The 16,289-nt window shown below is 42.8% G+C and overlaps 1 protein-coding gene across 1 annotated transcript in view; it reads left to right on the top strand.

Moving 5' to 3' along the window:
* The window catches only part of ephb3a (eph receptor B3a), a 158,211-nt gene that overhangs the window by 57,775 nt on the left and 84,147 nt on the right, over nt 1-16,289 (top strand). Inside the window, 2 exon segments of the mRNA XM_034182756.1 lie at nt 4,706-5,041; nt 12,725-12,849. Coding sequence (XP_034038647.1) covers nt 4,706-5,041; nt 12,725-12,849 — 461 coding nt within the window.

Here is a 16,289-nt window from a genome sequence, read left to right as displayed (position 1 = left end):
ACCAGTAGATGGCAGTGTTCTATTTATTTTGACCCTGGTTATATCAGATGGTTGTCAAATCAACTTTTTGGCTTTGCAAATGGCTTTTTTTTTCTTTTTTTTTTTTTACAAATTAAGTTTAAAACAAAACAAAACAACAACAAAAAACATTACAAGACAGCTCTGCGGTGTTTGCACATGCACACTGCAAGCGGTTGGACGCTTGTAGCCCCTCAGCAGCAGGATAACCTCACGACAGCCGACCAAAATAATATCAAACAGGTTTGATTTTCATTTCACCATACGATCGGCGATCAGGAGGTGGTCGTGAGATGTTAAACACAGCTTGTTACTCCATGTACAGTACACGATGCAGGATGCACGATTAACCTGAAACTCGGTCCAAAAAATTCTCGCACGAATGAAAAATCATCTGAAAAAGGGCCAAAACTCGCACAGTGTAACGCCAACATTTATGTGTCAAGATTTATATTGACTGCACGTTTTACAACATCATCGAACGTGAGCATGGCACTAATAAAATGAGCGCACATTCTCTCTACATGCAAAACATTTTGCGATGACACTTCCAGGGCTCCATAAAAATGCCTGTTTTTACAAATAAAAAATGGAATATTTTACAAAAGCACATTTATCTGTAAACACCAACACACGACACACGTCACTTTAACGTGTTGGTTTACATAATGAATGACTGAACCAATCAGTGTTTAACAGAGGCACTTTTACCCAGAATCCTTTGCGATCTGTCTGTGTTTGTTACAAAACCTCAGAATTAGTGCATTATTCAACATTAAAAGATATATGTTATATTTTAACTTTGTACAAATGATAGAATTGACATTAATGGAGTTATTCTTTCTGTATTAATGTTATTTATGAATCAAAACCATAAGTCAGCATGACTTTATTTTCCAAGACCTCCGCCTGACCGGAGCATTGTGATTGATAGAGAGCTGGCTTTATGGCTGCTCTCAGGGTGCGGCTGTGCTGGAAGCTGTGTAGTAAACAAGAACTTCCAGCAGCGGGCAGGATGTTCAAAGACAAAAGTGTGGCCTCATTGTTTGGGTCTGTTGTCACTTTTAATATTACTAGAAGCTATTGTGGCATTAAAACTCAAATTCAGTTTATTAGTAGTTGCAAATGTACAAGAGACAATATTGGAATTTATCAGTTATCTGTAACTTCCGATACATTTTTGGGTGGTTTATCGTTTTATCTTTATCAAAGATAACTTTTCACTTATCTGATCATCTGTTATCGAAGTTAATTTTTTGGTTATCTGAGCCCACCACTGTGTGTATATATATATACTCAACAAAAATATAAACGCAACACTTTTGGTTTTGCTCCCATTTTGTATGAGATGAACTCAAAGATCTAAAACTTTTTCCACATACACAATATCACCATTTCCCTCAAATATTGTTCACAAACCAGTCTAAATCTGTGATAGTGAGCACTTCTCCTTTGCTGAGATAATCCATCCCACCTCACAGGTGTGCCATACCAAGATGTTGATTAGACACCATGATTAGTGCACAGGTGTGCCTTAGACTGCCCACAATAAAAGGCCACTCTGAAAGGTGCAGTTTTGTTTTATTGGCGGGGGGGGATACCAGTCAGTATCTGGTGTGACCACCATTTTGCCTCATGCAGTGCAACACATCTCCTTCGCATCATCCGTGAAGAGAACACCTCTCCAACGTGCCAAACACCAGCGAATGTGAGCATTTGCCCACTCAAGTCGGTTACAACGACGAACTGGACTCAGGTCGAGACCCCGATGAGGACGACGAGCATGCAGATGAGCTTCCCTGAGACGGTTTCTGACAGTTTGTGCAGAAATTCTTTGGTTATGCAAACCGATTGTTTCAGCAGCTGTCCGAGTGGCTGGTCTCAGACGATCTTGGAGGTGAACATGCTGGATGTGGAGGTCCTGGGCTGGTGTGGTTACACGTGGTCTGCGGTTGTGAGGCTGGTTGGATGTACTGCCAAATTCTCTGAAACGCCTTTGGAGACGGCTTATGGTAGAGACATGAACATTCAATACACGAGCAACAGCTCTGGTTGACATTCCTGCTGTCAGCATGCCAACTGCACGCTCCCTCAAATCTTGCGACATCTGTGGCATTGTGCTGTGTGATAAAACTGCACCTTTCAGAGTGGCCTTTTATTATGGGCAGTCTAAGGCACACCTGTGCACTAATCATGGTGTCTAATCAGCATCTTGGTATGGCACACCTGTGAGGTGGGATGGATTATTTCAGCAAAGGAGAAGTGCTCACTATCACAGATTTAGACTGGTTTGTGAACAATATTTGCGAGAAATGGTGATATTGTGTATGTGGAAAAAGATTTAGATCTTTGAGTTCATCTCATACAAAATGGGAGCAAAACCAAGTTTTGCATTTATATTTTTGTTGAGTGTATATGTATATATATATATATATATATATATATATATATATATATATATATACACACACCACAGATTGTCACTTATTTCTCCAATACCATTTCTACATCTTACATTTGTATTGAACACCTATAGGAAATCATGTATCCTTACTCCCTTGATCTGACTGCATTTGACCTTGGACTTCAAGGTCAATGTCAAACATGAGAATTCGTTGGAAAAAAGGCACTGTCTGTCCCCAGAAAGTTTTGCTTTCACTTTTACACACATTTTGGTCTGAAGCAATAATTACACTTCACAGTATACATGCACTTCAGTTTCAGCAGTGATCTGTACTCTTCACTGAAATTGGCCTGTGTCTGGCATATCATTTTAAAGAAACTCCTTTTTTCAGTGCACACAATTATCTGTTAACACCTGCATGTACACACCACATGTACATATCAGCATAATAGGTGGGGGACCTCAGCTGAGTATTGGCTTGTTGATATTGACTCCAAAAGAATGTTGTAAAACATGACTGTTGCAGATGTTTCAAAATGTTCCAGAATCGTGTTTGAAGTTTGCCATTAGTAATTTGCAGTATCACAATAATGCGGCCTCAGGGCCCTTCACACGGGTAAACCCAGACACTTGCACAAATGTGATCCCCGCACTGCCATGCAATTCATCGTGCCAATGTTAGGGCTAGGTATCAATCAAAAATTTTCCATGCCAGTACCAATACCGATACCTTCACTTCGATACCGGTTCCTGAACGATACTTTTTTCTAAACCAATTTAATTTTATAATTTTATTATCAACAACCTTTTATTGAGTCTTAAAATAAATAAATATGAAATTGGTTACAGGATCCTTGATCTCTGAATTTAAATAAAATCTACATGGTGGATCCTTGATCTCTGGACATAAATAGAAATAAAGAAAATCTGTAGTTTTTGTCAAAAGCATTTCCTTGCAGACATTTTGGCATGAGTGTCACTCCATACCTCTGAGCTGAACTCAGCCGGCTGCTGCACGTCAGCGCAGGATGTCTGATTTTGGGAGGAAAAAAAACGTTTGATCAATTGCAGTTTATTGTTTGTATTACAACATTTGGAAAGAGGTGTCTTTTGATTTAAATGGCAATTCGCTTTGAAATGATTAATTACGACCAGACTCTTATCTTTCTAACTTGACTCAGTAGAGACTGGCACAGCGTTTGGACCTGTGCGAACGGAACAGGGGATGATTCTTGTTTCTTTCTCACAATAAGACAGAAGTCCCAGTTAGTAACTTTAATCCGCACAAAAGTGACTCACGATTGACATATTTTAATGGCTTTAAGAGGGGTTAAGAAGTAGATTTGCCACTTCTGAAAATCAGCGAAGCAATGAACCAACAAAGCAGTGGTTTGGAGCACTGCTTTGTTGGTTCATTGCTTCAAAGCAAAGCCATTACAGAAGCAGTTGATTACAGACCCGCTGCAGGGTCTGCAATCAGTGTAGAGAAATCATCACTTTCCCGATAAAACACCCTCAAAAACAATGGCTGCACTGAAGGACCAATAAGGGAATTGTGAAGTCTTGATCACGTGATAAACCTCCAGGTACCGAAACTTGGCACCGAAAGACGAGGCATGTTTTGATACTCGGTACTACCGAAGCATTTCAGTCGGTGCCACAAAAGAACCGAAGTTTGGTACCCAGCCCTAGCTAATGCATGTCATTAGTTGGTACACTTGAAAAGCCATCTTGATGCTTGCACAAATTTGATCCCTGCATTGGCACGCAATCTTGCGAATAGGTTGCGCAATGTTCACGACTAGTTCACACAAGTGGCACAAAATTTATGCGTGCAAGTGCGCAAAGAAAATTATTCAAAATATTTTGAAGTATTTCAGCATCGTGCCTTCTTTTCCATCCTTGGAACACAGAATAATCCTACAATTTGAGAATGCAAAGCACAGGATGGCACATAAGGCTCCACAAAAATCTGTGAAAAAAGCCATGTGCAAGATTGTCTAACAGAATGTCATGTTGCACTACGTTAATGGGATATTTTGGCTGCAGTCTTAAATATTTGCTTTCAAGACACCTGACGTTCTATAGTAACTTGTTGTCAAGGTGAGTATGACTTAATTAAAGAAACATTATTACAGTATTTCATGTGTTACTGAATAAGTAATGTCCTGCTTTTACATATATTTACAGTACATTTTGAACACTAAAAGTACTGCACAGAGAGCACAGAACTGCATGTTCTTGAATAACAGTGTGTGTTTGTACTTGTACACATTTATACAGCCATCCCTTCAGCGCCTCAGAACGTCATATCAAGCGTGAACGAGACCTCGCTCTCTTTGGAGTGGGAGGAGCCAGAGGACATGGGCGGGCGGAGCGACTTGGTCTACAACGTCGTTTGCAAGAAATGCCTGAGGGATCGCAGCCCGTGCACGCGCTGCGACGACAACGTGGACATCGCCCCTCGGAGGCTCGGCCTGAGACAGAAGAAGGTGGTCGTAAGGAATTTGCAGGCGCACACCCGCTACAGCTTTGAGATCCAGGCTGTCAATGGAGTGTCTGGGAAGAACCCTTCGTCACCAAGCTACTCCACCGTCAACATCACCACCAACCAAGCTGGTTAGTAGATCTGTCAGTGGCAGTGGATGTGTCCATAAACCAGGATAATTCTAATCAATAGCACTTAACATCGGGATGAAACAGAGTGGTTAGCGGATCCTGCGCTCTCTGAATGTCACCGAGTGTCTTAATGAGCTCTTAGTATGAACACAGCTGCTGAATGGGCTCAATAATAGTGACACGGACACATTTTCAGGGTGGGTTTTTCAAGGGAAATAGAGATTTAAAAGGTAAAGTGCTATGCACCGCCACCGTCAGTGTTCAAACCAGGCGTCTAACATTACATCAGTGACAATGTCACCTTTCAGCATCATCACTTAATATTTGCAGCATCATCATCTACCAATCTGCTGCACACCTTTCCCAGGCTGCAATTACTCTCCTGGTTAACCTGCACTTAATCCACTGGGGTGCACTTTATGAAGTCACAACAATGATCATCGGCCGAGTCACTTTCAAGCCTCACAGATCAACAGGCAGTGAAGGTGACATGTGCACGGCTTCTCTTAAACTGCTCAAGTTGGGAAATGGTGAAAAGTAGTTGGATCTAGGTGATGGTTTGCAACATCAGGGACGAATTTGTATGTTTCAGCAAAGTGGACGCTTTTAACTTCAACCATGTTTAAACGAACAAAAAAAAAAAGTCAGAGAGTTCCTTTCCTAAGTAGCAGATCCTCAACACATCACGTTTCCCACACAATCAAAGCGTATACAACCTTGTAAAATGGGTGCGCCGATGCCAAAAATAGTGATTTTTTTTTTTTTTATGTGTCAAGGATGAGATCAGCGTGACTTTAAGTAATGACAGCTGTGAGAACAGGAAGTGGACCAGCCACTGATTGTGAGTTACTTATTTATTTTAACATGATTCTAGTTCAGTTAAGTTCAGTTAAAATAGCAGGATTCTTTGAAAATATTTTAATGTACGTAAAAGTATAAACTTTCTTCTCAAAACTCAATAGGAATATTAAACTAAGTTAACAGACGAATGATTCTGCCATCTGACATGTTCACACTCCAAAAAAAGTCTGTAGATTTAACAGTTACACTCTAGTTTTGACAAATATGAGCTCTTTTGTTTTCTTTTTGAGCTCCTGTTCATTATTGTTTGACTCTGGCTCAGATTTTTGAGGCAGATGGCCATTAACTGAAAGGTTGAATGTTCAAATCCTGGTTACTTGAATTCCAAATGTTGTTCCTAGTGTGACACGGTGGATCAGTTGTTAGCACTGTTGCCTCACAGTGAGAATGTCTTGGGATCGAATCCCACCTGTGGTCTTTCTGTGTGGCATGTTCTCCCTGTGTTTGCGTGGGTTCCCCCCAGTTGCTCCGGCTTCCTCCCACATCCAAAAACATGCAGATTAGGTGGATTGCAAACTTTAAATTGTCCGTAGGTGTGCATGCGGGTGTCCTGTCCAGGGTGTACCCCGCCTCATGCCCTATGACTGCTGGGACAAGCTCCAGCTCCTGGAACTTGATCTTGGATAAGCGGTTGAAGATGAGTGAGTGAGTGAGTTCCTGGTGTAAATACATGTCGCTATAAGGATCTGAGATGTAAATGTGCTATATAATGATTCTGTTATTAGATTTAATACACACTGTTGAAGTAGAATTAACTAATAAAGGTGTACAAGTGCACATCTTGTTGGCAAGCTGTACAGGGAGTTGAAAAACCAGGCTCTGATGGCACTGACGGTAAACAAGGAAGCATTTGTTCGACTTATCCGTGAGGACGTGATGCACCGCAACACTTTTGGTTTTGCTCCCATTTTGTATGAGATGAACTCAAAGATCTAAAACTTTTTCCACATACACAATATCACCATTTCTCTCAAATATTGTTCACAAACCAGTCTAAATCTGTGATAATGAGCACTTCTCCTTTGCTGAAATAATCCATCCCACCTCACAGGTGTGCCATACCAAGATGCTGATTAGACACCATGATTAGTGCACAGGTGTGCCTTAGACTGCCCATAATAAAAGGCCACTCTGAAAGGTGCAGTTTTATCACACAGCACAATGCCACAGATGTCGCAAGATTTGAGGGAGCGTGCAGTTGGCATGCTGACAGCAGGAATGTCAACCAGAGCTGTTGCTCGTGTATTGAATGTTCATTTCTCTACCATAAGCCGTCTCCAAAGGCGTTTCAGAGAATTTGGCAGTACATCCAACCAGCCTCACAACCGCAGACCATGTGTAACCTCACCAGCCCAGGACCTCCACATACAGCATGTTCACCTCCAAGATCGTCTGAGACCAGTCACTCGGACAGCTGCTGAAACAATCGGTTTGCATAACCAAAGAATTTCTGCACAAACTGTCAGAAACCGTCTCAGGGAAGCTCATCTGCATGCTCGTCGTCCTCATCGGGGTCTCGACCTGACTCCAGTTTGTCGTCGTAACCGACTTGAGTGGGCAAATGCTCACATTCGCTTGTGTTTGGCACATTGGAGAGGCGTTCTCTTCACGGATGATGCGAAGGAGATGTGTTGCACTGCATGAGGCAAATGGTGGTCACACCAGTTACTGACTGGTATCCCCCCCAATAAAACAAAACTGCACCTTTCAGAGTGGCCTTTTATTGTGGGCAGTCTAAGGCACACCTGTGCACTAATCATGGTGTCTAATCAGCATCTTGATATGGCACACCTGTGAGGTGGGATGGATTATCTCAGCAAAGGAGAAGTGCTCACTATCACAGATTTAGACTGGTTTGTGAACAATATTTGAGGGAAATGGTGATATTGTGTATGTGGAAAAAGTTTTAGATCTTTGAGTTCATCTCATGCAAAATGGGAGCAAAACCAAAAGTGTTGCGTTTATATTTTTGTTGAGTATATTAACCCTCAACCTGCTTAGAGAGGAACTGAAGCACTGCATTACTCCAGATCTAGATCTCATCTCTTCATAGTCATGGCAAGTAACAGCATGCTCCTGATTGATGACTCGGCTGGACTACCCAGTTGTGCCAGCTGCCTTGGGCAGTTATATAAGGTTGATCATTCTGGACATGTCCAGTATCAGGATTTTTATGGCTGATCTTCCAGCCAACTCTGAGCCACTGGATTTCTGAGCTTACAAAAGTGGTGCAAAAAGCTGAAGTCATGTAAAACTGCAAGGATCTGTGGTATTTGGGGCTGAACTCCTTCAATGCATTTCAAGCAGTGCATTTGGAAGGCAGGTGTCATCCCAGCAGACTGGAAGAAATGTCTTTTTGTCCCTCTCTGGAAAGGAAATGACATCTGCCTGGAATGCAACTACAGGGATGTTATGGTGTTCTCTTTGCCAGCCCAGGGTCAGTCCAAAGACTTGAAAGGGTCATTTGCAATTGGTTTCAATGCCAATTGTTTCCTGCTCAGTGATCAGAGCAGTCTGGTTTCTTGCCCATTGATTATATCTGAAGTCTGCAAGTACTCATTGAAAGCAAGCTTGAATATCATCAGTGCTTCTTTGGAGCTTATGTTGATTTACCCAAAGGTCTTGATTCTGTTGATCAGGCTGCATTATGGGACATCCTGAGAATTTGATGCCTCCCCAGTAAGTTGTGGGACATCATAGCAGTCTATATGGTGAACACTGTAAGTGCTTTGTGGAATGGATGCTGAATCTCTTCCCAGTGAATTTTGGTGTTCTGACTGTTCAGTGGTTTCATGAGCTGGGTGTTGGATGAGCTTGTGAAGGCCATATTGGTGTCCTCTTTGAGGAAGGCCTTGACTTTGTCAACAATGCTGTAATGAGTGTCTGGGTTTGTGATTTGCCTGAATTAAGGGCAAGATCCAGACTTTCAGTGACTTCCAGGATGCAGCCATCAATGCCATGTCTATTTGCAGTGAAAAATATCAACATTGTTGAGAAATTTTAGTATGGCAGCATGGCCTATAAGCTTGAGACACATCTGGGAAAAGCATATGGAGCCATGACATCACTACACAGAGGTGTTGGATAATGCTGATGTCTTGGTAGGAAAACACAGGTCCAAGTCTTCAGGGTCCTGTTGTTTCCAGTCTTATACCCCCGTCACACAGCCAGAATGAGGCCGAATGGCGTCAGAATGACGATTCGGCCCACATCCGAAAAGTGTCCAGTTGTTTGAAAATGTTCAGACAGCCATCTGCAAGAGTCCACACAGTTGGTCAAAATCGACCAGCAGCCCCGAGTGTGATGCACATGTTCAAAACCCTAAAAGCGCTGTTGAGATGGGACACCTATCCGACAGCGATCCATGTGCAATCTGAACACCATCTGACCACAATTTACATATTCTGATGACGGCAAAACAGGATCCGAAATGATTTGAGCATGTATGAGAGAACCTCAAGATGGATTTGGCACGGCAAAGCCTGCCAGTATGACCTGCACGTGCCACATATAATAATATCCACCTCCAATGTCCCCCACTCCTCCCCGGAGCACAAAGGAACTGTTGATATGTATGTGACACGCTTCATCACGTACAGTGAAGGTGAACAGTGCCTATCAAACTTAAAGCACCGTGCGTTACTGTGCACACGCCACCTCAAATCTGAACAGGCTGTTATTGCCACAATACACCTTCCAGTACAGATATTTGTCCATTCCTTCCTATGGGCAACGTAAATATTGTTAACTATTGTCTCCATCATGAGGGCAGCACGGTGGCTTAGTGGTTAGCACTGTTGCCTCACAGCGAGAAGGTTGTGGGTTCGATTCCCATGGCCTTTCTGTGTGGAGTTTGCATGTTCTCCCTGTGTTTGCGTGGGTTTCCTCCAGGTGCTCCGGTTTCCTCCCACATCCAAAGACATGCGGGCTAGGTGGATTGGGATCTTTAAAATTGTCCGTAGGTGTGTGTGTGGGTGTGTCTGTGTTTGTTTGTCTATTTGTGGCCCTGCGACAGACTAGCGTCCTGTCCTGGGTGTACCCCACCTCGCGCTCTATGACTGCTGGGATAGGCTCCAGCCCCCCGCGACCCTTAATTGGACTAAGCTGTAGAAGATGGATGGATGGATTGTCTCCATCATATCTCTATATACCATGGGCAGTTGCGCCTCTCCGTCATGTCATTGGCAGTAACGAGTCATTGCACACATCAGGCTCAGAGCTGAAGGGATCTCACCGCTGTAATATATGATCACCTTCTAACTCTGTAGGAGATATGACGTGGAACTATTGTGCCAGGCCGTGGCAGCATTAATAAACATGAATCTCACCTCCAACAATGGCCCAGGAGTGGTTCACAGTGCAGTGTGGACATGGAGCCGGGACCACAGCCTGTGATTAAAATCCTCTCATTCTGCTGCTGTGTGCTGTAGTCAACCATGCAAAATTAAATCCCATGTGATAATCCAACCATTGCGGTGTCCAGAGTTGCCTTGTGCTGCCGAAGTGGGCCAAAACACACAAAAAAAGAAATTAAAGTTCTCTGGAAAGGCTGCGTCTGACACATGGGACAGCATGGCCCACTACCAGCAGTGTCCAGCAGCTGGCAACGGCACACATGTGTGCACACATAGCTGCTCATTCAGTGAACACACACACACATACTCAGCAATCATGGCATTAGTCCAGCACCTGCTCTATGCACACACGCACACGCACGTGAGGTCAGGAGTGCTGTGAAGTGGAGAACGAGCACAGATGTGATTGCATGACTGAGTGAGTGACCGCACCATGCCGGCTTTGACACGTGTGGTGTGAGTCCGGTCCATACATTGGTTGTACTCCGATGTTCAGTACCGGCAGGCCCTGTGCAAAGGGAGGAACACCGCGCTTCCTCCCACTCCAGTAGCGTGTTTGCCATCCAGATGTTTGGACATCAGGCAGTCTTCAGCGCCTTTTATGGCCATCTGACAGCAGTCTGTGTCATCTACCTGTTGTCTAGATGCATTTTTGGATGCCATCGTGCAGGTGTGGACAAGGTAATCTGGATGCGTTCTGACAATGCTGACCACGCCTCTTTTCCTCCCAACTGCATCCAATTATGGCAATATTTGCCATGTCGAGCTGATTCCTGCACATTCATACTATGTGTGACGGGGCTTTATGCTGTGGTTGTGGCAAACGGACTTCATACAAAGACCTAATGTGCCGACAGGAGGTCTCTCCAGAGAATCCTCGGGTACTGCTGGAATGGTTTTGTGTCACATGAGTGGTTTCTGAGTTATGAGACTCAGATGTTGCACTATTTACTTTTGAGGAATCATCAGCTTTAACCCTCCAGCCATCTGTCCTGCTTCCCTGAGCATGTGCCAGTGCTCTTGTGCCTCAGTGCTGAAGATGCCAGCCGCTGGACAATACCAAGGGAGTGCCCACACAGCTCCTGACTACAGCAGATAGATGGTTACTGTCAGGTAGTTAAGATGGACCAGTGATTTGACTGGATGAAAAACAATTAGGAACCAGGACAGTTCCATAACCTGGTGGATGCAGCAAAATGTGGCACCAGACTGGAATAAGATTTTCTGCTGTTAACAAGAAATCAAAGTTCAGGCCAGCTACATGTTATTCAGAGAGAAAAACAATATTTACTGGACATGTCTGACCAGTAAATATAAAAAAAAAAATGTTAGATTCATTTTTTTATGCAATAATGTCAGTTCAACCCAATATAAGAGAAGGGGCTGTGGCTAATGCTGATGCCCCGATTCATGCATTTGTCTCTTTTAGATTGGATTATTGCAAGGTTCTATTTTCTGATTTATCGCAGTCCAACATTAGGGGTCTCCAGTTGGTTCAAAATGTTGCTGCCAGACTTTTGACACGAAGCAGAAAGTTTGACCACATTACACCAATTTTGGCATCTCTTCACTGGCTTCCGATCTCTGTAAGATCAGATTTTAAGTTTCTGTTACTAGCCTATAAAATTGTTCACGAACTGGCACCTCCCTACTTAGTTACCTAATTAAACCCTATGTACCGTCCCGGGCTTTGTGTTTGCAGAATGCAGGACCACTTTGTGTCCCTAGGGTGAATAAAAAGTCTGCGGGTCATAGAGCTTTCTCTTATCGTGCCCCTGTTCTGTGGAATGATCTCCCTGCGTCAATAAAACAGTCAGATTCTGTGGAGACTTTCAAGTCCAGACTTAAGACGCACTTATTTTCCCTTTCGTATGGCTTGCATTCTGGCATAGTATGTTGCTATGCTTTTTACTTTTTTACTCCTTTACTGTGCTTTTAATCTTTTAAAATCATTTTATTTTGTTTTCTGAATTGTTTTGTGTGAAGCGCCTTGAGGCGACTCTGTTATTATTTGGTGCTATATAAAATGAATAAATTGAATTGAATTGAGTATCTTACACCTGGGGGCTCCTGTCATCTTAAAATCTCAATATTATAACTTGTATATTTAATCTGCAGCAGTCACTTGTGCAAAAGTCAAAACAAATACAGTGAGTAGAATATTGGATAAAATATTCAAACAGTGTTGTTGTTTTACTTGAATCTCAGCGTCTAATCTTACCGTATTTATGGTGATTAAAAAATGTGCTGGAGAAAGGGGGCATACGAGTATATGAGGGCATTTTTTTGCTCATGTTCATGTTTGTATGTTCATGTTCAAACACAGTCATGAATTGAAAGAGCTTGAAAGTGATTTTTTTTTTTTTTGTCTTTGAGATTTCTGCCGATGAAAAGGTCTTAGATATTTGTGCACAAACATTCCATTTCTTTAGAATGTGACTTTGTGCTTTCTGTTGTCCACCATCAGCGCCTTCAGCAGTGCCAACGATCCACTTGATGCGATCCACCTCAGACACTCTCAGCCTGTCGTGGCTGCCCCCTGAGAAGCCCAATGGGGTCATCCTGGACTATGAGATTAAGTATCATGAGCGGGTAAGTGCTGCCTTCAAAGATCATTACAGTGACCACTTTACTCGATCTGTAAAAACACTTTGAAAGTGCTGTGTACAGAATGTCATTTTTACAGAAGCTTATCGTTTCATTTTGAAGTGTGTGTGTGTTGGGGGGTTATTGGGTGTAAAGTATGGACTCAGCAGGCAGTGATGTAAATGTTGAGTCAGTGTTATTGATCTGCAAAACCCTGCTGATGTAATGTGGTCATTTTATGCTTTAAAGATATCGCTTATGGGCTCTTAAAATATCAACAGCACACTCAGATTAAGGATTAAAAACAGAATTGTCATTGGGAGTAGTAGCCATATTTTTTCTGTATGTGTCTATGATATAGCAAAGAACCAAATGATGGACTATTCACATTTCAAGTTCAATTCAATTGTAAGTCGTCACAAGACACTACATGTGAGCAAGGTTTTCATGTTACCCACCCCACAAACACTTACACTGGCAACAGTAGTCAGGAGAATCTCCCTCAGGCATGTTTTTGATTGCAGGAAGAAACCTCAAGCAGACCAGACCCAGTGGGGTGATCATCTGCTTTGACCATACTAACAAATAAAACAAAAGCACAAGGAACTGTCAAACATGGAGTGACAGAAATGTTGCAGCTAAGCAACCATGTACTGATAGAGTCCATTTATCAGTATCACATTTCATTATATTTCTATTAATAAATCAGCAAGAGAGAAGTCTAAGACACTTTGTTTTAACACTTCTTGAAAATACAACTTCCCAGCAGTACTTTCATTCTTCCCTCGACACAATCCTTCCCTCACAGCTAATCCTTGTGGCCGGAGAAGATCACATGGTCCTGTGACTTCAGTGTGTCTCTCACCCTGCAAGTGGCTGTAGCGTCTGTCAGGGTGAAAATGTTGCCAAACTGTGTTGTGTTGCATTCAGCAGAGTTCGTCAATCAATCAATTTTATTTATATAGCGCCAAATCACAACAAACAGTTGCCCCAAGGCGCTTTATATTGTAAGGCAAGGCCATACAATAATTACATAAAAACCCCAAAGGTCAAAACGACCCCCTGTGAGCAAGCACTTGGCAACAGTGGGAAGGAAAAACTCACTTTTAACAGGAAGAAACCTCCAGCAGAACCAGGCTCAGGGAGGGGCAGTCTTCTGCTGGGACTGGTTGGGGCTGAGGGAGAGAACCAGGAAAAAGACATGCTGTGGAGGGGAGCAGAGATCAATCACTAATGATTAAATGCAGAGTGGTGCATACAGAGCAAAAAGAGAAAGAAACACTCAGTGCATCATGGGAACCCCCCAGCAGTCTAAGTCTATAGCAGCATAACTAAGGGATGGTTCAGGGTCACCCGATCCAGCCCTAACTATAAACTTTAGCAAAAAGGAAAGTTTTAAGCCTAATCTTAAAAGTAGAGAGGGTGTCTGTCTCCCTGATCCGAATTGGGAGCTGGTTCCACAGGAGAGGAGCCTGAAAGCTGAAGGCTCTGCCTCCCATTCTACTCTTACAAACCCTAGGAACTACAAGTAAGCCTGCAGTCTGAGAGCGAAGCGCTCTATTGGGGTGATATGGTACTATGAGGTCCCTAAGATAAGATGGGACCTAATTATTCAAAACCTTATAAGTAAGAAGAAGAATTTTAAATTCTATTCTAGAAATAACAGGAAGCCAATGAAGAGAGGCCAATATAGGTGAGATATGCTCTCTCCTTCTAGTCCACGTCAGTACCTTTCTAATTTTAGAGATATTGCGTAAATGCAAAAAAGCAGTCTTACATATTTGTTTAATATGCGCTTTGAATGACATATCCTGATAAAAAATGACTCCAAGATTTCTCACAGTATTACTAGAGGTCAGGGTAATGCCATCCAGAGTAAGGATCTGGTTAGACACCATGTTTCTAAGATTTGTGGGGCCAAGTACAATAACTTCAGTTTTATCTGAGTTTAAAAGCAGGAAATTAGAGGTCATCCATGTCCTTATGTCTGTAAGACAATCCTGCAGTTTAGCTAATTGGTGTGTGTCCTCTGGCTTCATGGATAGATAAAGCTGGGTATCATCTGCGTAACAATGAAAATTTAAGCAGTGCCGTCTAATAATACTGCCTAAGGGAAGCATGTATAAAGTGAATAAAATTGGTCCTAGCACAGAACCTTGTGGAACTCCATAATTAACCTTAGTCTGTGAAGAAGATTCCCCATTTACATGAACAAATTGTAATCTATTAGATAAATATGATTCAAACCACCGCAGCGCAGTGCCTTTAATACCTATGGCAGTTCGTGTTGACGCAAAATCATCAAGGCTGGTCGGAACATATAAAATGTACCGCGGGTGCATTTGAGAATGCACGGGACATCCGCGCATTCCAAACGTTCAAAAATCACACTCACTCACTCATCTTTAACCGCTTACTCCAATTAAGAGCCGCGGGGATGTTGAAAAATTGATTTTTAAAATAACGTTCTCTGTTTTGTTTGTCTCCTCTCTGCTTTGTCAGATCCTCCATCTCCTGTCTGCAGCGGGGGGGATCATTTCATTTTATATAACGGCTGATTGGATTCTTGTCATTTCATTGGTGCTTTGTATGTCACATGACATGGATTAATTCATCCCATTTGCATTGCATTACATTTAGAGTGCAGCTTGGTTCCATTTAGAGTGCAAATTTGGTTCCATACGTTTGGTATCATTGCACTCTGCGCACGCACTCACGCATTCACGAGCGCAAATGTGATCACGTGCACTCGTGTGCGTGCATGCCCACACATGCTCATGCACGCACATGCATGTGCACGCACGCACACACAAAACAAATCCACTGTGCTGCCTGGAGGCTGTTAGCCGGAAGAGAGAAGAAAAGCTGGACTCATTCCTGACGTGATTTTTTTTTCTTTTTTGCTGCACTGAGGACATACACAGTCTTTTCTTGGTACTACACGCACGCACAAGCGCTGACCAGGTTGCGTGTGTGTGCGCGCATGCGGGGAAGACTCTCCCGAGACATAATTTGATTGAGCTAACTGACGCTGCTAATTCTTGTAAGATACACACACACACACACACACACACACACACACACACACACACACACACAAAACAGATCCACTGTGCTGTCTGTTGGCAGGAAGAGAGAAAAGCTGGACTCATTTCTGACGTGAATTTTTTTTTCGCTGCACTGAGGTCGACTGAGCCAGTTGCAAGTGCGCGCACGGGAGACAATGAAATGATGATTTGATTGAGCTAACTGACGCTGCTACACACACACACACACACACACACACACACTCACACACACAATCCACTCCGCTGTAAGCCGTCTGGATGCATAAATTATTTGCCCCGTTTTTAAATAAATCTTGATTCAAGTTCTAGTGATGTGACTAAATGTCAAATTAAAAAGACGCCACATTAACTTAATATTGTTGGTCAAACTGCTTTAAA

This window comes from Thalassophryne amazonica, chromosome 12, assembly GCF_902500255.1.
Source record: "Thalassophryne amazonica chromosome 12, fThaAma1.1, whole genome shotgun sequence".
Taxonomy (NCBI): domain Eukaryota; kingdom Metazoa; phylum Chordata; class Actinopteri; order Batrachoidiformes; family Batrachoididae; genus Thalassophryne; species Thalassophryne amazonica.
This window is presented reverse-complemented; position numbering and strand designations above follow the sequence as displayed.